At 42.4% G+C, this 19569-nt stretch overlaps 1 protein-coding gene across 4 annotated transcripts in view; it reads left to right on the top strand.

The window, feature by feature from the left end:
- The window catches only part of CUL1 (cullin 1), a 76114-nt gene that overhangs the window by 49599 nt on the left and 6946 nt on the right, over positions 1 to 19569 (top strand). For 2 of the 4 annotated variants that reach the window (XR_015057474.1, XR_015057473.1), the window contains exons 13-22: positions 9697 to 9828; positions 10922 to 11039; positions 11169 to 11245; positions 11452 to 11583; positions 11874 to 11966; positions 12385 to 12432; positions 12575 to 12657; positions 15510 to 15615; positions 17304 to 17417; positions 18503 to 19006. Coding sequence is in view for 2 of the 4 variants with exons in the window: in XM_085878449.1 (XP_085734575.1) it covers positions 9697 to 9828; positions 10922 to 11039; positions 11169 to 11245; positions 11452 to 11583; positions 11874 to 11966; positions 12385 to 12432; positions 12575 to 12657; positions 15510 to 15615; positions 17304 to 17417 (903 nt within the window). In the remaining 2 variants the exon portion in view is untranslated. The remainder of the gene's footprint in view (positions 1 to 9696; positions 9829 to 10921; positions 11040 to 11168; positions 11246 to 11451; positions 11584 to 11873; positions 11967 to 12384; positions 12433 to 12574; positions 12658 to 15509; positions 15616 to 17303; positions 17418 to 18502; positions 19007 to 19569) is intronic. The other 2 variants (XM_085878449.1, XM_085878448.1) reach the window with 1 other exon arrangement.

Here is a 19569-nt window from a genome sequence, read left to right as displayed (position 1 = left end):
TGGTTAAGAATCATCTTACCCTTCTCTTATGTGGCAATGCTGCAGGTGACTTCGTCGTAAAGCTAATGCTGCTCTTCTGATCGCTGAATCCCCACTTCCCCTCCCCCGCTCAATGTTCACCCTTCCACCGCTCACCGCCCACCTTTCCCCCTCTCCACCCTCACCCTCAAACAGCATCATTCCGAGCTATGTCTTGTGTTTTCTTTTTACGACAGAGTATAGTGTGAGTATGTAATGTTCTTATCCTAAACCACCTCGCTAGTTTGTAATAAATTTAAAAGGTAAAACTCTTGTGTTTTTGTTTAATTACCTCTTTTACTGAAGGTGGTTATGTTTTCACCCCCTTTCTGTCTGTTTGTTTGTATGCAGGATATTTTGAAAAAGTTGTGAACGGATCGGATGAAATTTTGTGGATGGGTTGGGTGTGTGACGAAGACAAACTGATTAGATTTTGGTGAAGATCCGGATCCAGATAAAACTACAATAATTTGTGATTCTTCACCATTAAGAGATAGGGCCAAAAACGATATAGAGCACGATGTATCAAAAAGTTGAGGATGGATTCGGATGAAACTTGGTGGGCATGTTGGGTGTGTGACAAGGAAGAATTGATTTAATTTTGGTGAAGATCTGAATCAGGATCTGGATACGAGAACTATTTAATTTCTAAAGTGATTCTTCACCATTGAGAGATTGGGTCAAAAACGATATAGTGCTGTATTCCGAAGGTCAAGAAGTTTTGACATTTCAAATATCAAAAGCATGATATTTTTAAAATGTATTTTTCTCGGGGATCAAGCATTACGTGGTGGAGGTATGCGCTCTACAGAGTGCCCTTCTAGTTTACACTGTCTTTATTGTATTTACATGTTTATTATCTTGCCAAAACGAAGTTTTTGCAAGATATGTTAGTCAGCTTGTATGTTTTTTTTAATTTACTTTTTATTTTTTTGTTTGTCTGTAATCACGTATAAGAAATTCTGCAGAGCACAGTTATCATTGGAAATGTTTGTAACTTCGCATATCAGAGGCCTATAGAGGTCCCTTTCAGCGCATAAAATTTTGAAGGTCAAGGTCAAAGGTCAAGGTCACTTTGTGGCAAATCAGGGGAGTCGACGAAACCCTTATTTTTTGAGTAATTTAGATCGTCTTCAAACTTCATGGGAATATAGTTCATGGTCTGCCGCTCAGCTGATTAATTTTTGGTGGCGATTGGCCTTGACCTTCATATATATATATATATATATATATATATATATATATATATATATATATATATATATATATATATATATATATATATATATATATATATATTTGTCTGTAATCACGTATAAATCACTCTGCAGAGCACAGCTATCATTGGAAATTTTTGAAACTTCGCATATCAGAGGCCTATAGAGGTCCCTTTCAGCGCATAAAACTTTGAAGGTCAAGGTCAAAGGTCAAGGTCACTTTGTCGCAAATCAGGGAAGTCGACGAAACCCTTATTTTTGAGTAATTTTGATCGGATCGTCTTCAAACTTCATGGGAATATAGTTCATGGTCTGGCGCTCAGCTGATTAATTTTTGGTGGCGATTGGCCTTGACCTTCATGGTTAGCGCCTGAGGTCAATCATATTTGACCCCAAGGTCAAATTTTCAAGTTTTAGGAACCATATCATGTAGTACCTCAAATTGAACACCTCGATGAGTGCTTTCTAGATATGTCAAGCTTGAGACATTATGATGTCATTTGGTGACGTTATGAGGCAAACGCATATTTTTCATGGTTACTCTTTAGAACGATTCTCATCGGAATCTCTCGTAGGCAGATATTCCTCAAGGATTAGCTCCTGGTGGATAGCAGCTCTGTTCACCTCAGTGTGACCTTAAAGAAGTCACACGTGGTCATCTTTTGCCAAGATATGGGTCACCCTGCGGGTGACATTAGTTTATTTCAATGTTAATGTGCTTTATATTTATTTTACATGTTTATTTCAATTGTAATGTGTTTATTTCTTGCTGCCGCTAATCTTCCTCTGTATTTTCTCGAAGCCCAGGAACTGAACCCCCCTTTTCCCATTGGCCCTTGGTTTCCACGGTCGTAGTTTTAACTATCGCGGCATTTTCCAGGAACCTAACCCCCGTGATTTTTGAAGGTTTACTGTGTTGTAGCACGACATGACTTTCGAATTGACTTAATTCATGATGCGCAAAACCCTTAAAAACGGATGTCATCGGGGTGGCCAAACATATTTTGTGTGTGCCAGACAAGGAGTGTAACAGAAATGGTTCACAAAGCTTCCAAAAGAAGCCGAAAATACTTGGAAACGTTTCTGTGAGAAAGAGCCTCTGCACAACAAAAGAGTTGGAGAACTTTCTGAACTTGCCCAAAAAGCTGATAGCTTGCAGCTCCCCATACTGCAAACACCTGAGGATGGGCTTGTGTAAAGCCTGTGGATGGGCTTTGGACTGGCGCATTTTATTTGGCTTGCCCCATGATCCCAGTCAGTGGGTGGGCTTTGAACCTAACCTTACGGGATTACTTCATGTGAACATGGCAGGCGAAGCTTGGTGATTTATTTAATGGAGTCTGCAATCGGAAAGACGATGCCGTCATTACGAATATTCAGGTCGACTTCCCAGAGGGAGACACCATATTTGGTTTGGTTCCTTCTTAACACTGATGGGAAGGTCAGATCTGGGGCTTGTTTGATAATGCACAGGGTAATTTTAAAATGATTTTATTTACTATTCATCATGTTTGGGAGGAGGGAGTGGGTGGGAGTGCGAGCTGTATGGGCTGTGAGTGCTGTTATAAAGAATGTCATGATTTTTTTAATTTACTCCAGGGGGAGAGCATGCATGGACACGTAGGTAACCCGAGGATCAGTTATTTCATTACTCTTTGCATAGATAGTCCTTGTTCCCATGTCTAAGGGTTGTTTGGTGGTATGTGTTGGCTAGGTTGATGTCTCAGTTGATTTTCCCAGTGTGATGTCTTCCCCCTCCACCTCTGTTACTTTTCATCTCTCCTCCTCCACACCATCAGTCTGTTACCTCCCCTTCACCAAACATTAATTCAACAATCCCTCCTTTTTCCAATCGGACCGTTACCCCCCCCCCACCTCCTCATCTGCTCCTTTCGACGATCCCTCATTCACCCCCATCGGTCTTGTTTTCAGCCCCGTGGCCATTCAGTCATCCCTCGGTCCGGCGGAATCCCTCTCCGTTTTTGCTCCATTCTTACATGTCTATTAATGGCACAACGCATGGTGGTTGGTGTTTGTGGTCTGTGAGGTGTAGCGCTTCTCGCAGGCATAGTACAGTGCAGAACTGTATGAGTGAATGCTTGCGCACGAAGCAGGGGGTGGGAACTTCCGTGGCGGCCTTGGGCATGTGAAAGGAGGGGCGGGGCTGTAGCGAACGTTTCCTCAGAATGACGTGGCATTTTCCACAAGTGACATCGTGGACCCGCCCCATCAGCTGCGGACCAATGAGACAGAGAGAAGATTCATGAGAGAAAAAGGAAAGAAAAGACAAAAGTGGACAAGGAAAGCTCGCACGATCCGGGACAAAAAGAGCTCATCAGCAGACGACTCAGAGATGCAGAAGACTCGAGGGAGAGAAAGAAAGAAGCTCATGCGAGGAAGGGGAAAAGCTCATGAGAGGAAGGAAAAGAGAGACACATAAATTGTAGAAGGCTCGTGAGGGGAGGAAAATGCATGTGAGGATAAAGAAAGAAAGGTTTCACGAGCAGTTGGTGTCAAGCTTCTGTGGAAAAAGAAAACTCCTTCCATGAGCGTCGTCTTGCAGTCTCGATCCTGTCAGCCACGAAGGACGAGGAGGGTGAACGGCAGCACCTAATCATTGGGAGGCCTGAGGAGGAAGAAGCTGAGGCATAGGAGGGCAAGTCACATATCGAGCTAGCATAATTAGATAGCCCAGAGAGATAGCCCCAGATAAAATTAGAGATAGCCCAGAGAGTTAAGAGGCAGTTGAGGACTAGCGACCTCTTTGTAACTGGCGCGGTCAGTGGACCGGCGCAACCCAAATGCTTAGGAAGGGGGGAGGAGGGAGGAAAACTTGAAGGTGTCTATGGTGTGGGAGTGAGAGGTGCGAGTTTAGAGCAGCGTGTCGTGCGGTGTGGTGTGAGAGGTGCGAGTCATTTTGGTCGCTCTGAAAAGAATGGTTGTTCGGGAGTTGCCCTCGCCGATTGCTCTTTGTGCGTCCACAGTGGATGACGTAAATGGAAGAGAAGATATGGAAGAGAAAACCCTTAATGGAATTGTATAAGAGTCTACAAGTGTGAAGTTTGGCTGCTGGATGCAGCCAAACTGGGCGTTGATGGCCTGGGGGTGGTCCCGGCTCATTCTGATAATGCTTAATCTGCTCCGATTCCTTGCTCGGCCGCACTGACTTGTGGCGTTATTCGCTCAGCACTGGAAAGCTCTTGTCCGGCTGCGTTGAGAAATAAAGCCTGCCCAGTCTGCCGAAGTCCGCCGTCTGCCAATCTTCCTCAAGACTCAATGGTAAGCCGAATTATTCCTTTACTAGGCCCTGAACAAGGGGAGGAGCCAAAAGTGGGATCAAACAATCTACCCCATTGGCGTACAGCAGTCGGCCCATGCCATAGCCATGAGACGCCTCACCAAGCTTCGGAATCGAAAATGGCCCCATTTGACCTTACGCCGGGCCATGCATTGGAGCTCCGAGATTAACATGGGGTGAGAGATTTCGGGAGCACTCTCCAGCCCTAAACATGCGCTGGCCTCCATTTAAACGTGGAATTTTAAGGATACCCCAGGGCTATCCGTACTTCTTCTAATGAACCCTAGCGCATGCTTGCACTTAGAGTTATACCCCAAAACAACCAGACTCTCGTTAACCTCAGCATCTTTGGCATCTTTTGAGACTGTGGTGAGCGTCCAATGGATACATGGCAGTTGCCGTGGTTGTAGAGAGGTAAGAGAAGCATTGTGGTGTTCATAATGAAGAGATTGGGAGAGGTGGTTGTCAAGGTGGTGTTGCTGTGAAGAGGGAGGAGGTGTTTGTCACTGTGGCATTTCGGCGAAGAGGGAGGAGGTGTTCGTAGCTGTGGCGTTTGTGTTGAAGACGTGGATGTTGGTTGTTGTGGAGATTTTTAGAGACATGTGGAGTAGTTATAGTGAGCGTTGTAACATTGTGGTGAGCATAATAAAGGTCTGAGATGAGACGGCAGTTAGATTTTAGTGTGCAGTTTTGAATGGAAACTTGCTTGCATACAGCAAAGGGACCTCCCTGCTCTTCACATTCCTGGTACCATTACTGTTCTGCATGCGTTCCTGCATGGCTTGTGTAACAGGTGAAATATAGTAAAGGAATGAAATATGAGAAAGAATAGAGGATTGAAGATCTAACTTAAAAGCCCTACATAACGCATCTTTCCAATTTACCCACTAGACATATGGAAAGGGCTAACTAAACACATGCAAATGAAATAACTGCCTGGGGATCGCTGTATGTTGTGTGCCATTTCCTCGGATTTTACAAAACCGCAACACGATATTGTTTGTTTGGTTCCGGGGCTACAAGGAACCTGAAGCTCGCATTTCAAGGCTTGCTGTATGCTTAAAAAAACAACAACATTTAAACAGATACGGAGGAAAATAATACAAGAACACATAGTCAAAGGTTCGGTGGGGGAAGAAACAAACTAAAATGGCAGGGAAAACAAACCTCTGTCTGCAGGTTGTAGCGACGCTTATCTAACCTCACAATTAATTACGTTATGCTTATTCTAAACAAATAATAATGAGATACCTGAAGTTGTACTATACAGTTGTACTCCCCAAAGAGTAATTTCTCACAACACTATTAATCATGTTTTGGATCAGGAGAAGTTAGAAGTGGTAGAACGAGGTGTTATGGGCTGTGAGTACCATTATAAATATATATTGTTTGCTAAATATTTGCATCTATTGGTAAAAGGAGTGCGTGCGCATGTTAGATACACTGCCACTGCTAGATTGTATAAACAGGAAATGGTAGGAACCCAACACCTCTCATCCACCGATGTTTATTTTTTTGTATATCCGTGAGTACTATTTGGATTCAGGAACAGAATAATTATCGTCAACCATCTTGAAATTGCCACTTTTTCGTCTGAATGCTTAAAATTTTGTTTTGAAAGATAATTTGAATTACAGATTTTGTGCGAGCAATGGAAGGTTAAAAGTGCCCGGTGAGCAGAACTGAGTAAGCCACTGTAACTATACACACAGAGCATGCGCAAAAGGCTTTGCTTAGCCTTAATACATCATTTGGAAAGTACTGCATTGCTGAAGCACATTTGTGGTAATGATGGTTTACCAGGAGTGGATTCCTTGAACTACAATGAGACAGGGGACACAGCTGGATTATATGTGGCCTGTTTATGTTAAATTTTCTGGAATAATCGTTTGTTGCTGGTGAGGCTCAGATGGCTGAGATAGCAAAGGACTTCTGATGAATAAGAGTTCTAACAATTAATTTCATTTTCAAAGTACAGGCGCTGAAATAGAAATGTGTAACGAACAGTGATGTATGTTTCACTCGAAGGGCATTCTCACCAGATATGCCTCTGCCCACATTTTTACATCGTTATACATCCTTTCACCAAGTTTAATTTCAATCCCAGATTCAATGTGTGTGTGTGTGTGTGTGTGTGTGTGCGTGCGGGCGCGCGCGATCTCCAAAACCATGAAACCTTGCAGCCTGAAACTTTGCATGCATACGAAGAAAACTCCAAGGAAGTGCATGAGTGAAAATTGGGTGTTTGGGTTAATTAAAAGACCCCTTTTGAAGATAATTCACACCCTTATTTAATTTTTCCTTTATCAGGCGCATCCTTGGCAACATCGCTCTCTCGGGTCTGAAGGCATATCCTGGGTTACCTCGCTGGGGTCTGAAGCCGCCATGTTTTCTGGCCTGCTCAGCCATGCCTTGACTTGGAACAGGCTGCAACGATTTCTTAACGATAGTTTTTTTTTTCACTTTCCTTACTCATATTGTCGAATGGCTGTTCATCATAGCTATGAATGGCTGTATACATCGCTTTTGTAAGTATTATAGTTTTCAAATTGGAGCTTGGAGTGATTTCATGCATGACATGATGCCATTTTCCACAAACGACTCTCATGGACTAATTTAAGTACATCATCGATATATTATTTCGGCTTTGAGGATCGGATATCATCCGGACTAAATAAATGTTGAAATCTGGAGTGAAATCTGATCATTTCGAGAAATAACGAGTCTTATAACCAAGCCAATATCCCTATTTACTTTAAGCAAGCAAGGCTATGTTCCCCCTCTATACATACAGTATAGACAAGAACATGTGAAATTTCCAAAGCATTAAATTTATCTTATTCTCCTGTTTGGAGAATTATATCGAGTGAACAAAGGATTTTGGAATGTGCCAAAATTTACCATCTTCATTGAGCAATATGATTTAATGCATTCACTGCTTGATCTTGTGCCCTGTCCCCCAGAGGGACTGTGCCTATCCATAGCGTCTGCCAGATCTGTGTCTATATTTTTGGATTGTTCTATGTCAAATAGCAACTCTTTTGTGGATAAAGTCATCATTTGAACGAATTCATTTACTTTCCTTAACTGTTGTGGGTGCGGTGAAGACTGGCTTTAAAGTTAAAGTGATCCTTTATGGAATGGAGCCACAGCCTCGCCAGCCATACCTTATCAACCATTTAATTGGAGTGCTTGATTGAGTGCTTAAACTACTTGCAGAGGGCCCAACAGTCAATAGCGGTGCAGTTTGTTTCCCGATCGGGACGTACATTCAGCATTTGCTACAAGGTAGAGGTACATGATTTACAAAGGTTATATACTGTAGTTTCCCTTTCTTTGTTTAAAAGCAAAATATATTTGACAACACCCGTTTTCCGAGCCGTTTGCCATATTGACTCGTTTTCTAAATTACAAAGCCAAATTTTTTTTCCACCCGTCACATGACGATTGGCAGCCGTTTATAAAGATTAATGTTTATGCCCATCTCCCTGAAACGTCTTTAAAGCAACGTTTTTTTTTTTTAATTGAAATTCCCCCAATACAAGGGTGAAAGCCACTCGAAGTTTTGTGGTTGTATGCAGTACACACTGGAGCGAGTAATCGCATTGACTCCAATCTGCCGATTCCTGAAGAATTGCTGATATCGACCAAGGTGTGTGTGTGTGTGTGTGTGTGTGTGTGTGTGTGTGTGTGTGTGTGTGTGTGTGTGTGTGTGTGTGTGTGTGCGTGCGTGCGTGCGTGCGTGCGTGCGTGCGTGCGTGCGTGCGCGTGTGTGTTTTCGTAAAGCATAACATTTTCTCTGCTAACTCTCCTCCCCAACCCATGCCTCTTTCTCTCATGTCCAGACGGCGTTTGTTTCAGGACGTGTTCGGGCAGAGTTTTTCTCCAGGCAGCCTAGCTCTGGATGGGAGTTTGTCTGTGGGCGGTGTTTATAATATGACCGGTAGAAAATGAATTTCAGACATTACTTTGTTTCCATCTTCACTGTTCTTTTCAGAAATATTTTGATGAGTCGAGATGCATCATCATTAACGCTCCACCGCACATCTGCCTTCCCTTCCTCTCACCTCTCCTTCCTCCTTCACTCCCCACCCCTTCTCGCTCCACCCCTCTCTCTCGCCCCCCCCTCTCTCTCTCTCTCCCCCACCCCTCTTTTCTCCCCCCCTTTTTCTCCCTCTCCCCTCTTTTTCTCCCTCTCCCCTCTTTTTCTCCCTCTCCCCTCTTTTTCTCCCTCTCCCCTCTTTTTCTCCCTCTCCCTCTTTTTCTCCCTCCCCCTTTCTCCCACCTCCCCCCCCCCCCACCACCTCAATATTCCCGTCAGCAAAGTGGCAGGTGGTATTTGCTGGTATTAGTTAATTCTGGCTGCCTGACCATGCATCCGATCAAGTTGAAATTTATAACTTGTATTCCCATCATGACTATGTCATAATTTTGATGTTTCATGTGAAGATGAAGCAGTTCAAGAGAAATAATTTTTTTGAAGATCGTCGTTCAATCCAGTGACCATGTGGCCTATTAATTATTCATGAGCACCCTGGTATCCCCAATAATTGGGGAATGTGGTTGAAGTTTCCCCTTGATCTGTCAAGCCATTCTGGAGAATATTTTTCAAGTTTTATTTTTTCAAAACGTCATCACTGTCGAACCATTTAACCTATGATGTCATAGTTGGAGAACTGTTTATTCCTCATGTATAGGTGATCATACATGTAAAGTTTCACCTCAATCTGTTCAGCTGTTTCAGAGAAGGTTTTTTTTTTAAAGGTTTTTATGTTCAAAGAAAATGGCTGCGGAAACACGTGACCGATGACTTCATAAATTTTTTTTTCCCCTTCATACAATTTAGCTCCAGATGACCTTCAGAAATTTTCATACTGATCGGATAAAGCGTTCGACATATGCAATTATGACGTCACAACGAAACCACCTTTGTCATCATCAAAAAATCACACTTGTTTCCCATGTGGAGTACTTGACATGTGCCAAGTTTCAATTATTTTCCATGGAGTGCTTTCAGAGATACAGAGGTCCAAAGTTTTACATTTTTTCCAACATGGCGGCCACACCCCATGATCTATGACATCATAATTATCATTAAAACATTCTACATGAGTATTCGCACCTGCTTTTTGTAACCCACGACTGGTCTCTTGCCTCTCCCAGATGGTTGTGTTTAAGTACATCGAAGACAAAGACGTTTTTCAGAAATTTTACGCCAAGATGCTGGCCAAACGGTTAGTAAACCACAACAGTGCGAGTGATGACGCCGAAGCCAGTATGATCTCCAAACTCAAGGTGAGTTGCTGTTTTTCATGGGCAGTTGCATTCATGTTGTGTCAGTTCTTTGCTTGACTGGATGGTGTGTACTTTAAGGCCTCATTCACCTTGAAAGCTGTTCTTGTGCTGGTACAGCTTAAGTATCCCTTTACCTTTTGCAAGAATCCCCCAGTCCCCCTTTCCCTTTCAACCTGGCCAGCAGATACTTTCCCATTTAAATGTAGCAGCAGGTGGAAAAGTTAATTGGTCAAGTAATGTCGACACCTCCTCCTCTTCCTCCTTCGTATGCAGCACAAGGCTGCGGGTAATATCATTGGCTGAGGGCTTGGCTGTGCCGCTGATGCAAAGCCCTCATTACCAGTCGACTGGTACTCATTTCTCCAACCTCGGAATGATGACAGGCTGAGGAACCCCCACCTGGTCTTAATTCAACGACCGACAGGGGCTCAAACTCAGGACTCTAAGGTCCCAAGCCAGCCACCTTAACCGCTGAGTCGACACATCCCAACCTCTTGTAACACGAAGGAATGTCGTCTGCAGTGAAGATCCTGTCTTCGCGTTCTCTTTACATTTAAGAGTTGTTGGCACTTTTGGTTGAAGAGAATACGTGGGCCAAATCGGTGTCAAGAGCGAGGGATGGAAAGGTGTTTAGACGCGTTTCAGTGCAGTGCAGTTTCAGTGCATTTCAGTTCATCTGCCTTTTGGTATCATGAAATCTGATCACTCATCGTCGATGAGTGCTTCAGCCTCTGACCCCCCCCCCCAACCCCTCCTCCAGTCGCATCTCCATGCTCCTCCAAATTGTCCTTCAGGAGAAGGACAATTTTTGGGGGCATTTAGATTCTGTCATTGAAAGTTGGGATTGGTTTTGTGTGTTCTTGTTTGTATGAGGTTTTTGGTTAAATGTGTTGGCTTTGATCTTGTTTTCTATCAATAAAGCAGATGATGTCCTGCCTTCAAGTTATTTTGAGTTTATTTGCTGTGCCATTGGAAATGAATGCCCTCTTTGCCACGGTCTCATAGTTGTACATTGCTGGACCTCCTGGTTGAAAAGTTAACGTATTCTGCTTTTGAAACATCTGTTTCTGATTTTATCTGATTATGCCCCCAGCAAGCATGTGGTTTTGAATACACCTCCAAACTACAGCGCATGTTCCAGGACATTGGAGTCAGCAAGGATCTCAATGAACAATTCAAGAATCACTTGAGCAACACAGAACCTCTTGATTGTAAGGTTAATATGGAAGTGGTTTCTGTAATCCTCTATAATGGTTATCGTGCATCTCATCTTTCTGATTTCTGCAAGTCTTTGATAGTATTTCCCCCCCCCCCCCTTTCCATTTATTTTGTTTTGGCAGTGGATTTCAGTATCCAGGTGCTCAGTTCAGGTTCGTGGCCATTCCAGCAATCTTGCACCTTTGCTCTACCCACAGAGGTAAAGCTGCCACTGCATTCAATAACATCATTGTGACAATTATGCAAAAGTATGTCAATTATAACCAATGCTAAGAAACTACATTGTCAACTTTAAACTCAAATGTCCCCCCCCCTGCCCTCCCCCCTCACTTCAATCTCCAAATCCCTGTTGTATTCGTGTTCCACACAATTTTAATTACTCTGCACATGCTCGATTCTCTGCAGCTGGTCCGAAGCCATCAACGCTTCACGACATTCTACGCGAGTCGGCACAGCGGCAGGAAGCTTAGCTGGCTCTACCAGCTGTCAAAAGGTGAAATTGTCACCAATTGCTTCAAAAACCGTTACACGCTGCAGGTACGTCACCTGGCTGCCCTGAAAAGCCCCGATGAAACTACAGCCTTGATGTGATTTGTGCTACGGCTGATAATTATGTATCTCTTTTACTTACTTTCCATATTTCTGGCCAAATTTGTGTCTGGGTTTTTGTGTTCCGCTGTTAGCTTTATCTGAATCATCAATGCAAATTTACCATATTATTACCTGGGAAAGTCTGAATTTTATCCTCCCGGTAATAAACTGATGTCATTAAGCTTTTATAGTCAAACGAATCTTCATGTGCCATTTGCTCTTTCCACATTTTGTAGGCGTCGACTTTCCAAATGGCAGTTCTTCTGCAGTACAATACCGAAGATGCTTACACCATCCAACAGCTGCATGAAAATACCCAAATAAAGATGGTACTGCCTCTTCTTTACCTGCATTGTCTTTCATGGCAGGCTCTTCACTTTTTGCTTTCTCCTGTATTCACATTCCAGAATATAGTTTTATGCTTGCAGCATCATAGGACAAGTTACTTGACTGAAATACCAAGCAGGCCACCCATCTGGGCATAGAAAATTGAATTTGTGATTTAGAAAGAAATAATGCTTTTGCTGTGACACCTTATGGTGAGACGGGTTTACCTCGTCTTTGCAGAACAGGATAGCTTTACAGTGAGAGTTGGTAGCTATAATTGCTGTTGGTGAAAGTGTTGATGAGCCTAGTAATGGAAAGGAAGATATCTCCCCCGTCATAACATATACTTATCGTGTGGAACCATCATTCTCTAAAAACGATGTTGCATCCAAACCCTGATGGTTTATTATTTTTCCACAGGATATTCTTACTCAAGTTTTACAAATACTGTTGAAATCCAAGTTGCTGGTAAGGATTTTGTTGAAAGCTTATTTTCTGTTGGAATAAGTTGCAATAAAGGCCTGTTTTTGGATTGAGGCCTTTGCCTTTATATGAATGCAACCTTTTTCACATTTATCAAACTGCATCCCTTGAACTTCACTTCTATCAGGTGCTGGAGGATGAAAACGCCAATGTGGATGAGATAGACCTAATGCCAGAGACGTTGGTTAAACTCTTCCTTGGATACAAGAAGTGAGTAACTTTCCCTCTTGTTATTGTTTTTTATCTTGCCAAAACGAAGTTTTTGCAAGATATGTTAGTCAGCTTGTATGTTTTTTTTTTGTTTGTTTGTCTGTAATCACGTATCGATCACTCTGCAGAGCACAGTTATCATTGGAAATTTTTGTAACTTCGCATATCAGAGTCCTATAGAGGTCCCTTTCAGCGCATAAAATTGTCAAGGTCAAACGTCAAGGTCACTTTGACACAAATCAGGGGAGTCGACGAAACCCTTATTTTTTGAGTAATTTTGATCGGATCGTCTTCAAACTTCATGGGAATATAGTTCATGGTCTGGCGCTCAGCTGATTAATTTTTGGTGGAGATCGGCCTTGACCTTCATGGTTAGCGCTGGAGATCGAAAGTTTTTGACCCCAAGGTCAAATTTTGAAATCTTAGATACCATATCGAGTAATACCTCATATGAAAGCGATTGATAAGTGCTTTGCAGATCAGTCAAAAGTTTGACGCTATGACGTCATTTGATGACGTCATGATGAAAAAACGGATTTTTCATGAAAATTTTATTTCCTCAGTTCTCATCAAAATCTCTTTATATTTCATGTACAACAGTCCTGGAGAGATACCATTAACCGTACGAAAATATAAAGGTCAAGGTCACAAAAAGGTCAAGCATCAAGGTCGACGAAACCCTTATTTTTTGAGTAACTTTAATCGAATAAATAAGTCACTCATGTTCACGTTTTGGCAAAATACTGGTCACCCTGGGGGTGACATTGGTTTTTATTTTTATATCAATTTGTAATAGTTTGCAACAATTGTGGCTTCCACAAGAGTTGATCAGGCCAAAATCTCCTCAGATTGTATTGCTCGAGAAAGCTACTGATTTATCCATGGCATATCTGGAAATCATGATCGTACTGCAGAGTAGGGCTGCGCGATATCTCAATATTATTGGCTTGATAAGATATTGAAAAAAATATTGTCAATGCGGTACTAAACTTTTCAAACTGTCGATATCGCGCCACATTTGATAATGGAAAAAGCGGCATGCGGCATCGTAAACTGACCATTTTGAGACATATTTTCATTGATTTTAGTAACGCTAGCAACATGAAGGACTCGTTTATTCACAACACAATAGTGCCAGTAAAACAAAAAAAAACAAGATATATGCAACATCATTCTCTCTCGCCTTTCACGTGAATGGTGAGAAAACGTTGGCCCATCTCAGTTGCCAGTTATCCTACCTAATCATCCTCATATTCCGTTGATCATCTTGAGGAGGAGGGGGGGGATTATTTGTTATTTGAACCTGTAAATTACCGCATCTGAAGACCCCATGCAGGAGAGCTTTTAACATGATGGCGAAGCATCCACACAAAATTTTCTGCCCCCAAAACGACGAACACTGTAATCGAACACCACAGTCATCTCCACCATCGCGGTCGATGCACATTTCATCCCACTATGCGTGTGTCGCAAACAAAGAAAAAGCTTTAAAGAAGTAGATGAGCACTTAACCAATCCTGTGCTTAACCTCGTCTGGAGAAGCTTAGCCGAGTGCGAGACGTAATGATATCTCAGTGAAAAGAGCGTGACAGGCAGAGGGACGGAGGATGGAGAAATTTGGATACTTTCTTATACATAATACAGTGTTGGTGAAGCATCACAAGGACACGTTATTTATCAGGTCAGGCTACAGTGGCTTCTTCACCACTCTGCGAAAGTGCAATTATTGTTCAAACGTACCCATTAATATGATGCTGTGTTTGGCAATGATACAAACACTGCTTTCAATGATACAAACACTGCTTTCAATGAAAGTACACAAAAGTGTTCACATCAATTTCAGGACAGCTTAAGTGGCGATTAACAGCCATATCATTGAGCTATTGGGCAGGAGGTCATCATGAGACTTGTATAAACATCGACAGTGTGTACCACCCCTCCCCCCCCCCCAGCACAGTGCCGGCTATCGCCACCGAGTGGTCAGGCTACGTTGGCATAAGTGATTGCGCAATGTCGATATATCGCTTTATTGTCGATATTTGAAGGGACGATAATCGACGAGCAAAAACTCAATGTCACCCAGTCCTACTATGGAGCTCTATTCATCTTAAGAATGCTACAAAGTCTGTGTGAATGATAGCCGTGTCGCTCCTCTACATGCAGTGTTCTCCACTTCCACATTCCTTACCCATTTCTGAGTGATCCTGAGACTAAATCGAACTATAGCAGCCTTGTACATGTATCCCTCGATTTACGAAAGGGATGCGTTCCTGAAGAATGCAATGTTGTTATGGCCCTCTTCATGTCCAGCTTAAAAGCCTGGCAATAACTTTCACTCAGGCAGCAGTTGAGCTTGAAGGTCTCTTGCTAGACATCTTGAGGGATGAGCAAGATGATGTCCCATTTTAAATGATGGTGCACTTTACAATGAGACGTACAAGATGGCGAACAAAGGTAGACTTTTGCGAGATGCGTCATATGCACATATGTGTGGCTGTAATGTGACTCATTAAAAAAGTAGAGCGCAGTTTGAAATTTCCTCCATAGTCCTCTACTGTACTTTATAGTATTTGAATTTTGTTGCAGGAAAAAATGTGACCAAATCGAAAAACATGCCAGAAAAGTCAGTTTTGTTATGGTGGAAAAAACGCAAACCGGGCATTCATAAATCAAGGGACATCTGTACTTTAAATTATCGGTCGGTTATTACTGCAATAGTTTTACCGCAACTTCAGAGTGAGGATGTTTATTTTTGTTTTCATCAGCATGCATTTTTAAATAAGCAGAACTTTATTTTGGTTCTTCACTCTGCGTGTTGCTTTCTCTTTTTGTGATGTGTTCATATTCAACAGTAAGAAACTTCGAGTGAACATCAACGTGCCAATGAAAGCTGAGCAGAAACAGGAGCAGGAAACTACTCACAAAAACATTGAGGAAGATCGCAAGCTTGTAATTCAGGTGAGTTTATTTTTGAGCCGTCCAACATGATCGAATCAAAAATAATCCAGGTGAATCCATGTACGTTTCCTATCTTGTGCACGGGTGGCTTGCGTTTCACCATCGGATGATATGGTATACTTGAGGTGCAAAGTTGAGTGAGATATCAACCAGAATTTTCTATCCCATGTGCGTAAAGTGAAAAGTGGGGTAAAGCAGTTGGTTCTCTCTGTCTGTCTGTCTACAAACGTCAGTTTATGATCAACGAACAACTTGATTTCAATCGAATGTTATATTTTGAACATGAATCGGAACCCGAGCTTGTAGTTTCGCAGCACTTTGGCTCTGAATTTGGCAAATTGTACGGAATCACGTCCCGATCGCTTACACAGAGAGGAGTGAGATCTTTTTTCTTCTTTTTTTCTTTGTCTGCCTGTCTGGGAGTCGAACAAAATTGAAAATCATTCCAAACTGGAAACTTCGTTTTTTTAGCGACATTATAAAGGACAAAACAGGCACGAAAAACTGATGTAACATGTTAAATAAGGTGGCGTATAAGACTGCTTTAACGGCGGTAAACTTCCGAAAAAAAAAAAAGAATTTTTTTTTTTTACAACCTTTAAAATATTTTTATTTCAATTGAATTAAATATTTCAACACTGTAGAACACAAATCGCCTTCTTGGTACTTTCAAATACCTTTCGTTTAGCAGTACTTGGACAAAATATTGTAGCATTTTACATCATCATGACCAATCAAATTTGCCACTCACAGATCCCGCCATTGTCCTTGTTACTCAAGACTGCACGGGGTAAGGTGTTCCATTATGAAGTCTCCAGTAGTGGTATTGTTATGTACAGTATGTCACTATCAACAGATATCCACCTCTCAACTGTTATGGAGCTACGAATCCCTGTACCACATGCCACACCAGCCAGGTTTCACTTTGCATACGTTGCATTTTACGGCTCCATTTCAGAAACTTCCTTGACTGGATGCCTAAACAGGATACACGCATGGCAGGCGCACCCCCTGTTGGTCAGTTCCCTTGCAGCAAGTACCTTTGTGGCTTATGGGTTCATGGCTCCATAATGGTTGAGCGGTGGATATTTAAATATAATCCCTCATGGGACAGCTTGCCCGTTCAACTTTTCGAAGGAATCCACTCCACGCTGATGACTGCAAGTCAGCCAAAAACATGTCTGTGGATTGAGTTCCTTTCTCAGGTCAGATGTGTAGGTGCTGGCATTACCATAAAAGTTTTTGTTTTTCTTTAAGATTTCATTCTGACTGATGCTGGCGAACACTGTGAACATTGACACTATGTAGCTCTGTCTTTTTATTTTTCACAGATTGTGACTAAAGTAGAAGCTGCATTGATTAATTTTGTATAATTAATTGGTTTGCAGAAGCATAAGCTCATGAAGGACCTGAATGAGAAAGAGAAACAGGTTCACATTTCTTCACTGTTCTTTTCAATGATTGCTATAATGCTGTGGTGCACCACGTCAACCATCGGCTGCTTGTGCACATGTGGCTCGCATGTATGTTTGTTGAATGGCCTTTGCCATTTCTTGTAAAATCCATAATGCAGGAAATTTGTTTAATGTTGAAAGGATATAATTATGTGAGTGAATATAGTGTCCTCACAATAAATAATAAATAAGTAGACATTGCACCTCATTCTATTCTGCAACTTCCTTTTATAGGCAGCCATTGTGAGAATCATGAAGATGCGGAAGGTTTTGAAACACCAGCAGCTCCTAGCCGAGGTCCTCAATCAGCTTTCATCGCGGTTCAAACCACGGGTGCCAGTCATTAAGGTAAAGCTTGATCTCAATCACAGTACTGCATTCATTTTGTTGATAGAATGATGTGATTTAATGTTTTTTTTTATCTCCATGCTTTTAAAGATCCTCAATGCCAGCCATGAAAGCAGAACCATCTCTTTAGACACATTGTGTGCTTTCGATACAGTCTGGCACCCTGCCCTGCTCACCAAACTCTCTTAGTATGATATCTAAGGATATCTCCACTCGTGGCTCACAGACTTCCTCTCCCGTCGCAGCCAACGTGTGGCCCTTAATGGAGTTCTCTCATCCCCTTTTCCTGTCCAGGCTGGAGTTCCTCAAGGCAGTGTTCTGGGCCCTGTTCTTTTTACCCTGACGTTTGACTCTGTCAATCGGAGGGGTTTTCAAATTGTTTTCTCCTCCTCATCCTCCTCACATTTATGTCATTGCTGTGATCGGTTGGCAGATTGGTCATCAGACCATCCACGAGATCAGTAAACAATCACAGCTCGAGTGCTTCAGTGCCCCTGTCAATCATAGTTAGGCCACGCGCAGGCATGTGGTCAGTTCGTCTTCACCGTTTAAACAGTAATGCATAAAGGACATGTCTTCGTTAAGATATGGATAGATTTGTGTTTCTGTCATCTTTAATTGCAATGTCACCTTACATTGTTTCGTCAAGTTGATAGGAATTTGTATCTACATTTATTTTATCGAAGAAATCGACGTCATGACATACAAGGGGTGGGGGTCACACATAGTCACCATCTTGTTGCGTTTGGTAATCGGCTATGTAAGTTTTATCAACATACTTTAGTAATCGGCTTTTATTTGACCTCGCGATCATTCATGGTATTCAGCTTGTATTGTCTGGTAATTGGCTGCGCAAGTTTCATCATCATATAGTAATCGACTTTTATTTGACACCCATTTTATTTTTGACTTTTATTTTTATTTGACTTTTATTTGATATTTTATTTATATTTATTTATTTGACATTTTATTCATGGTATTCATTTTGTTCTGGTTTTCATCAATGATCTCTCTGACTCTGGAAAATCCTCTTTATCTCTTTGCTGAAGACTCCACCCTCTGTCGCACTATTTGTCATTCCTCAGATCCGCAAGCAGCAGCCTCTTCACTCTCTGCAGATCTCGATAAAATCACAAGCTGGTCCAACACGTGGAACATGTCTTTTAATCTTGACAAATCTCACACTCTCACGATGAATCTCCGAAAAGACCGTCTGGCAACCCCCCCCCCCACCCCCCCAATCTACTTTCTCAACAATCCTCTTAAAGAAGTCCTTTCATTCAAGCTTCTGGGTCTCACTATCTGCCATGATCTTTCCTGGGAAGGCCACATTCCCAACCTGGCCTCCAAAGCCAGTCGCCGACTGGGAATCCTCTGTCGTGCAAAGTCCTTCCACGGCACACCTGAGCTCCTGACCACATACAAAGCTTTCATCTGCAGCCTGATGGAGTACTGCTCTCCCCTCTGGGTTGGTGCTCCTGCCTCTCACCTTTCTCGGCTTCACGCTGTGGAAACCAAGGCATTTTAGATCATTGGTATCTCCCGCGATGAGGCTGAGCCTTCGAATCTCTCACTCTCTCTCACCGCAGGTAGGTCGGTGGTCTTTCTGTCTTCTACCATCTCCTCTCTGGTCTCGCCCCCCCCCCACTATGTCTGAGATATGTCCCCCTCTCCCCCCCCCAATATTTCCGCGGGGGGATATTGCAATCGGCTCTGTTTGTCTGTCAGTCGGTCTGTCTGTCCATCATGCTGTCATCTCCTAAATGGTTGTGCAGAAATTCACCAAACGTTGTGGTTATGATCACCACATTGCAAGAAGGTGTGAGAGCAATATTTTTGGCCCCACCCCCTGGCACTCTGGAGCAGGGTCAAATACCAAAAAAATGCAATTATGGGCACATTTAAAAATATTTCTAAATGTAGCTTTGGAAATGCAATCGATATTGGGGGAAGCATGAAATTTGTAATGATTTTTGTGATTTGACTTTTTGGTTCATGCCACACCGTGTGGGGACTTAGGGTCACAGCAATCAAAACAATTAATTTTTTTAACTCAAAATTTGATATTGGGTCATTCCTGAAGTTGAGGAACTTTTTGCAATCTTTCAAGAGCGCCATCGACTTCACTCTCGTGTTTTCTTCTTTCAAGCCA

The sequence above is a fragment of the Eptatretus burgeri genome, chromosome 4 (assembly GCF_056783735.1).
Source record: "Eptatretus burgeri isolate ZD-2024b chromosome 4, Ebu_testis_v1, whole genome shotgun sequence".
NCBI lineage: Eukaryota > Metazoa > Chordata > Myxini > Myxiniformes > Myxinidae > Eptatretus > Eptatretus burgeri.
This window is presented reverse-complemented; position numbering and strand designations above follow the sequence as displayed.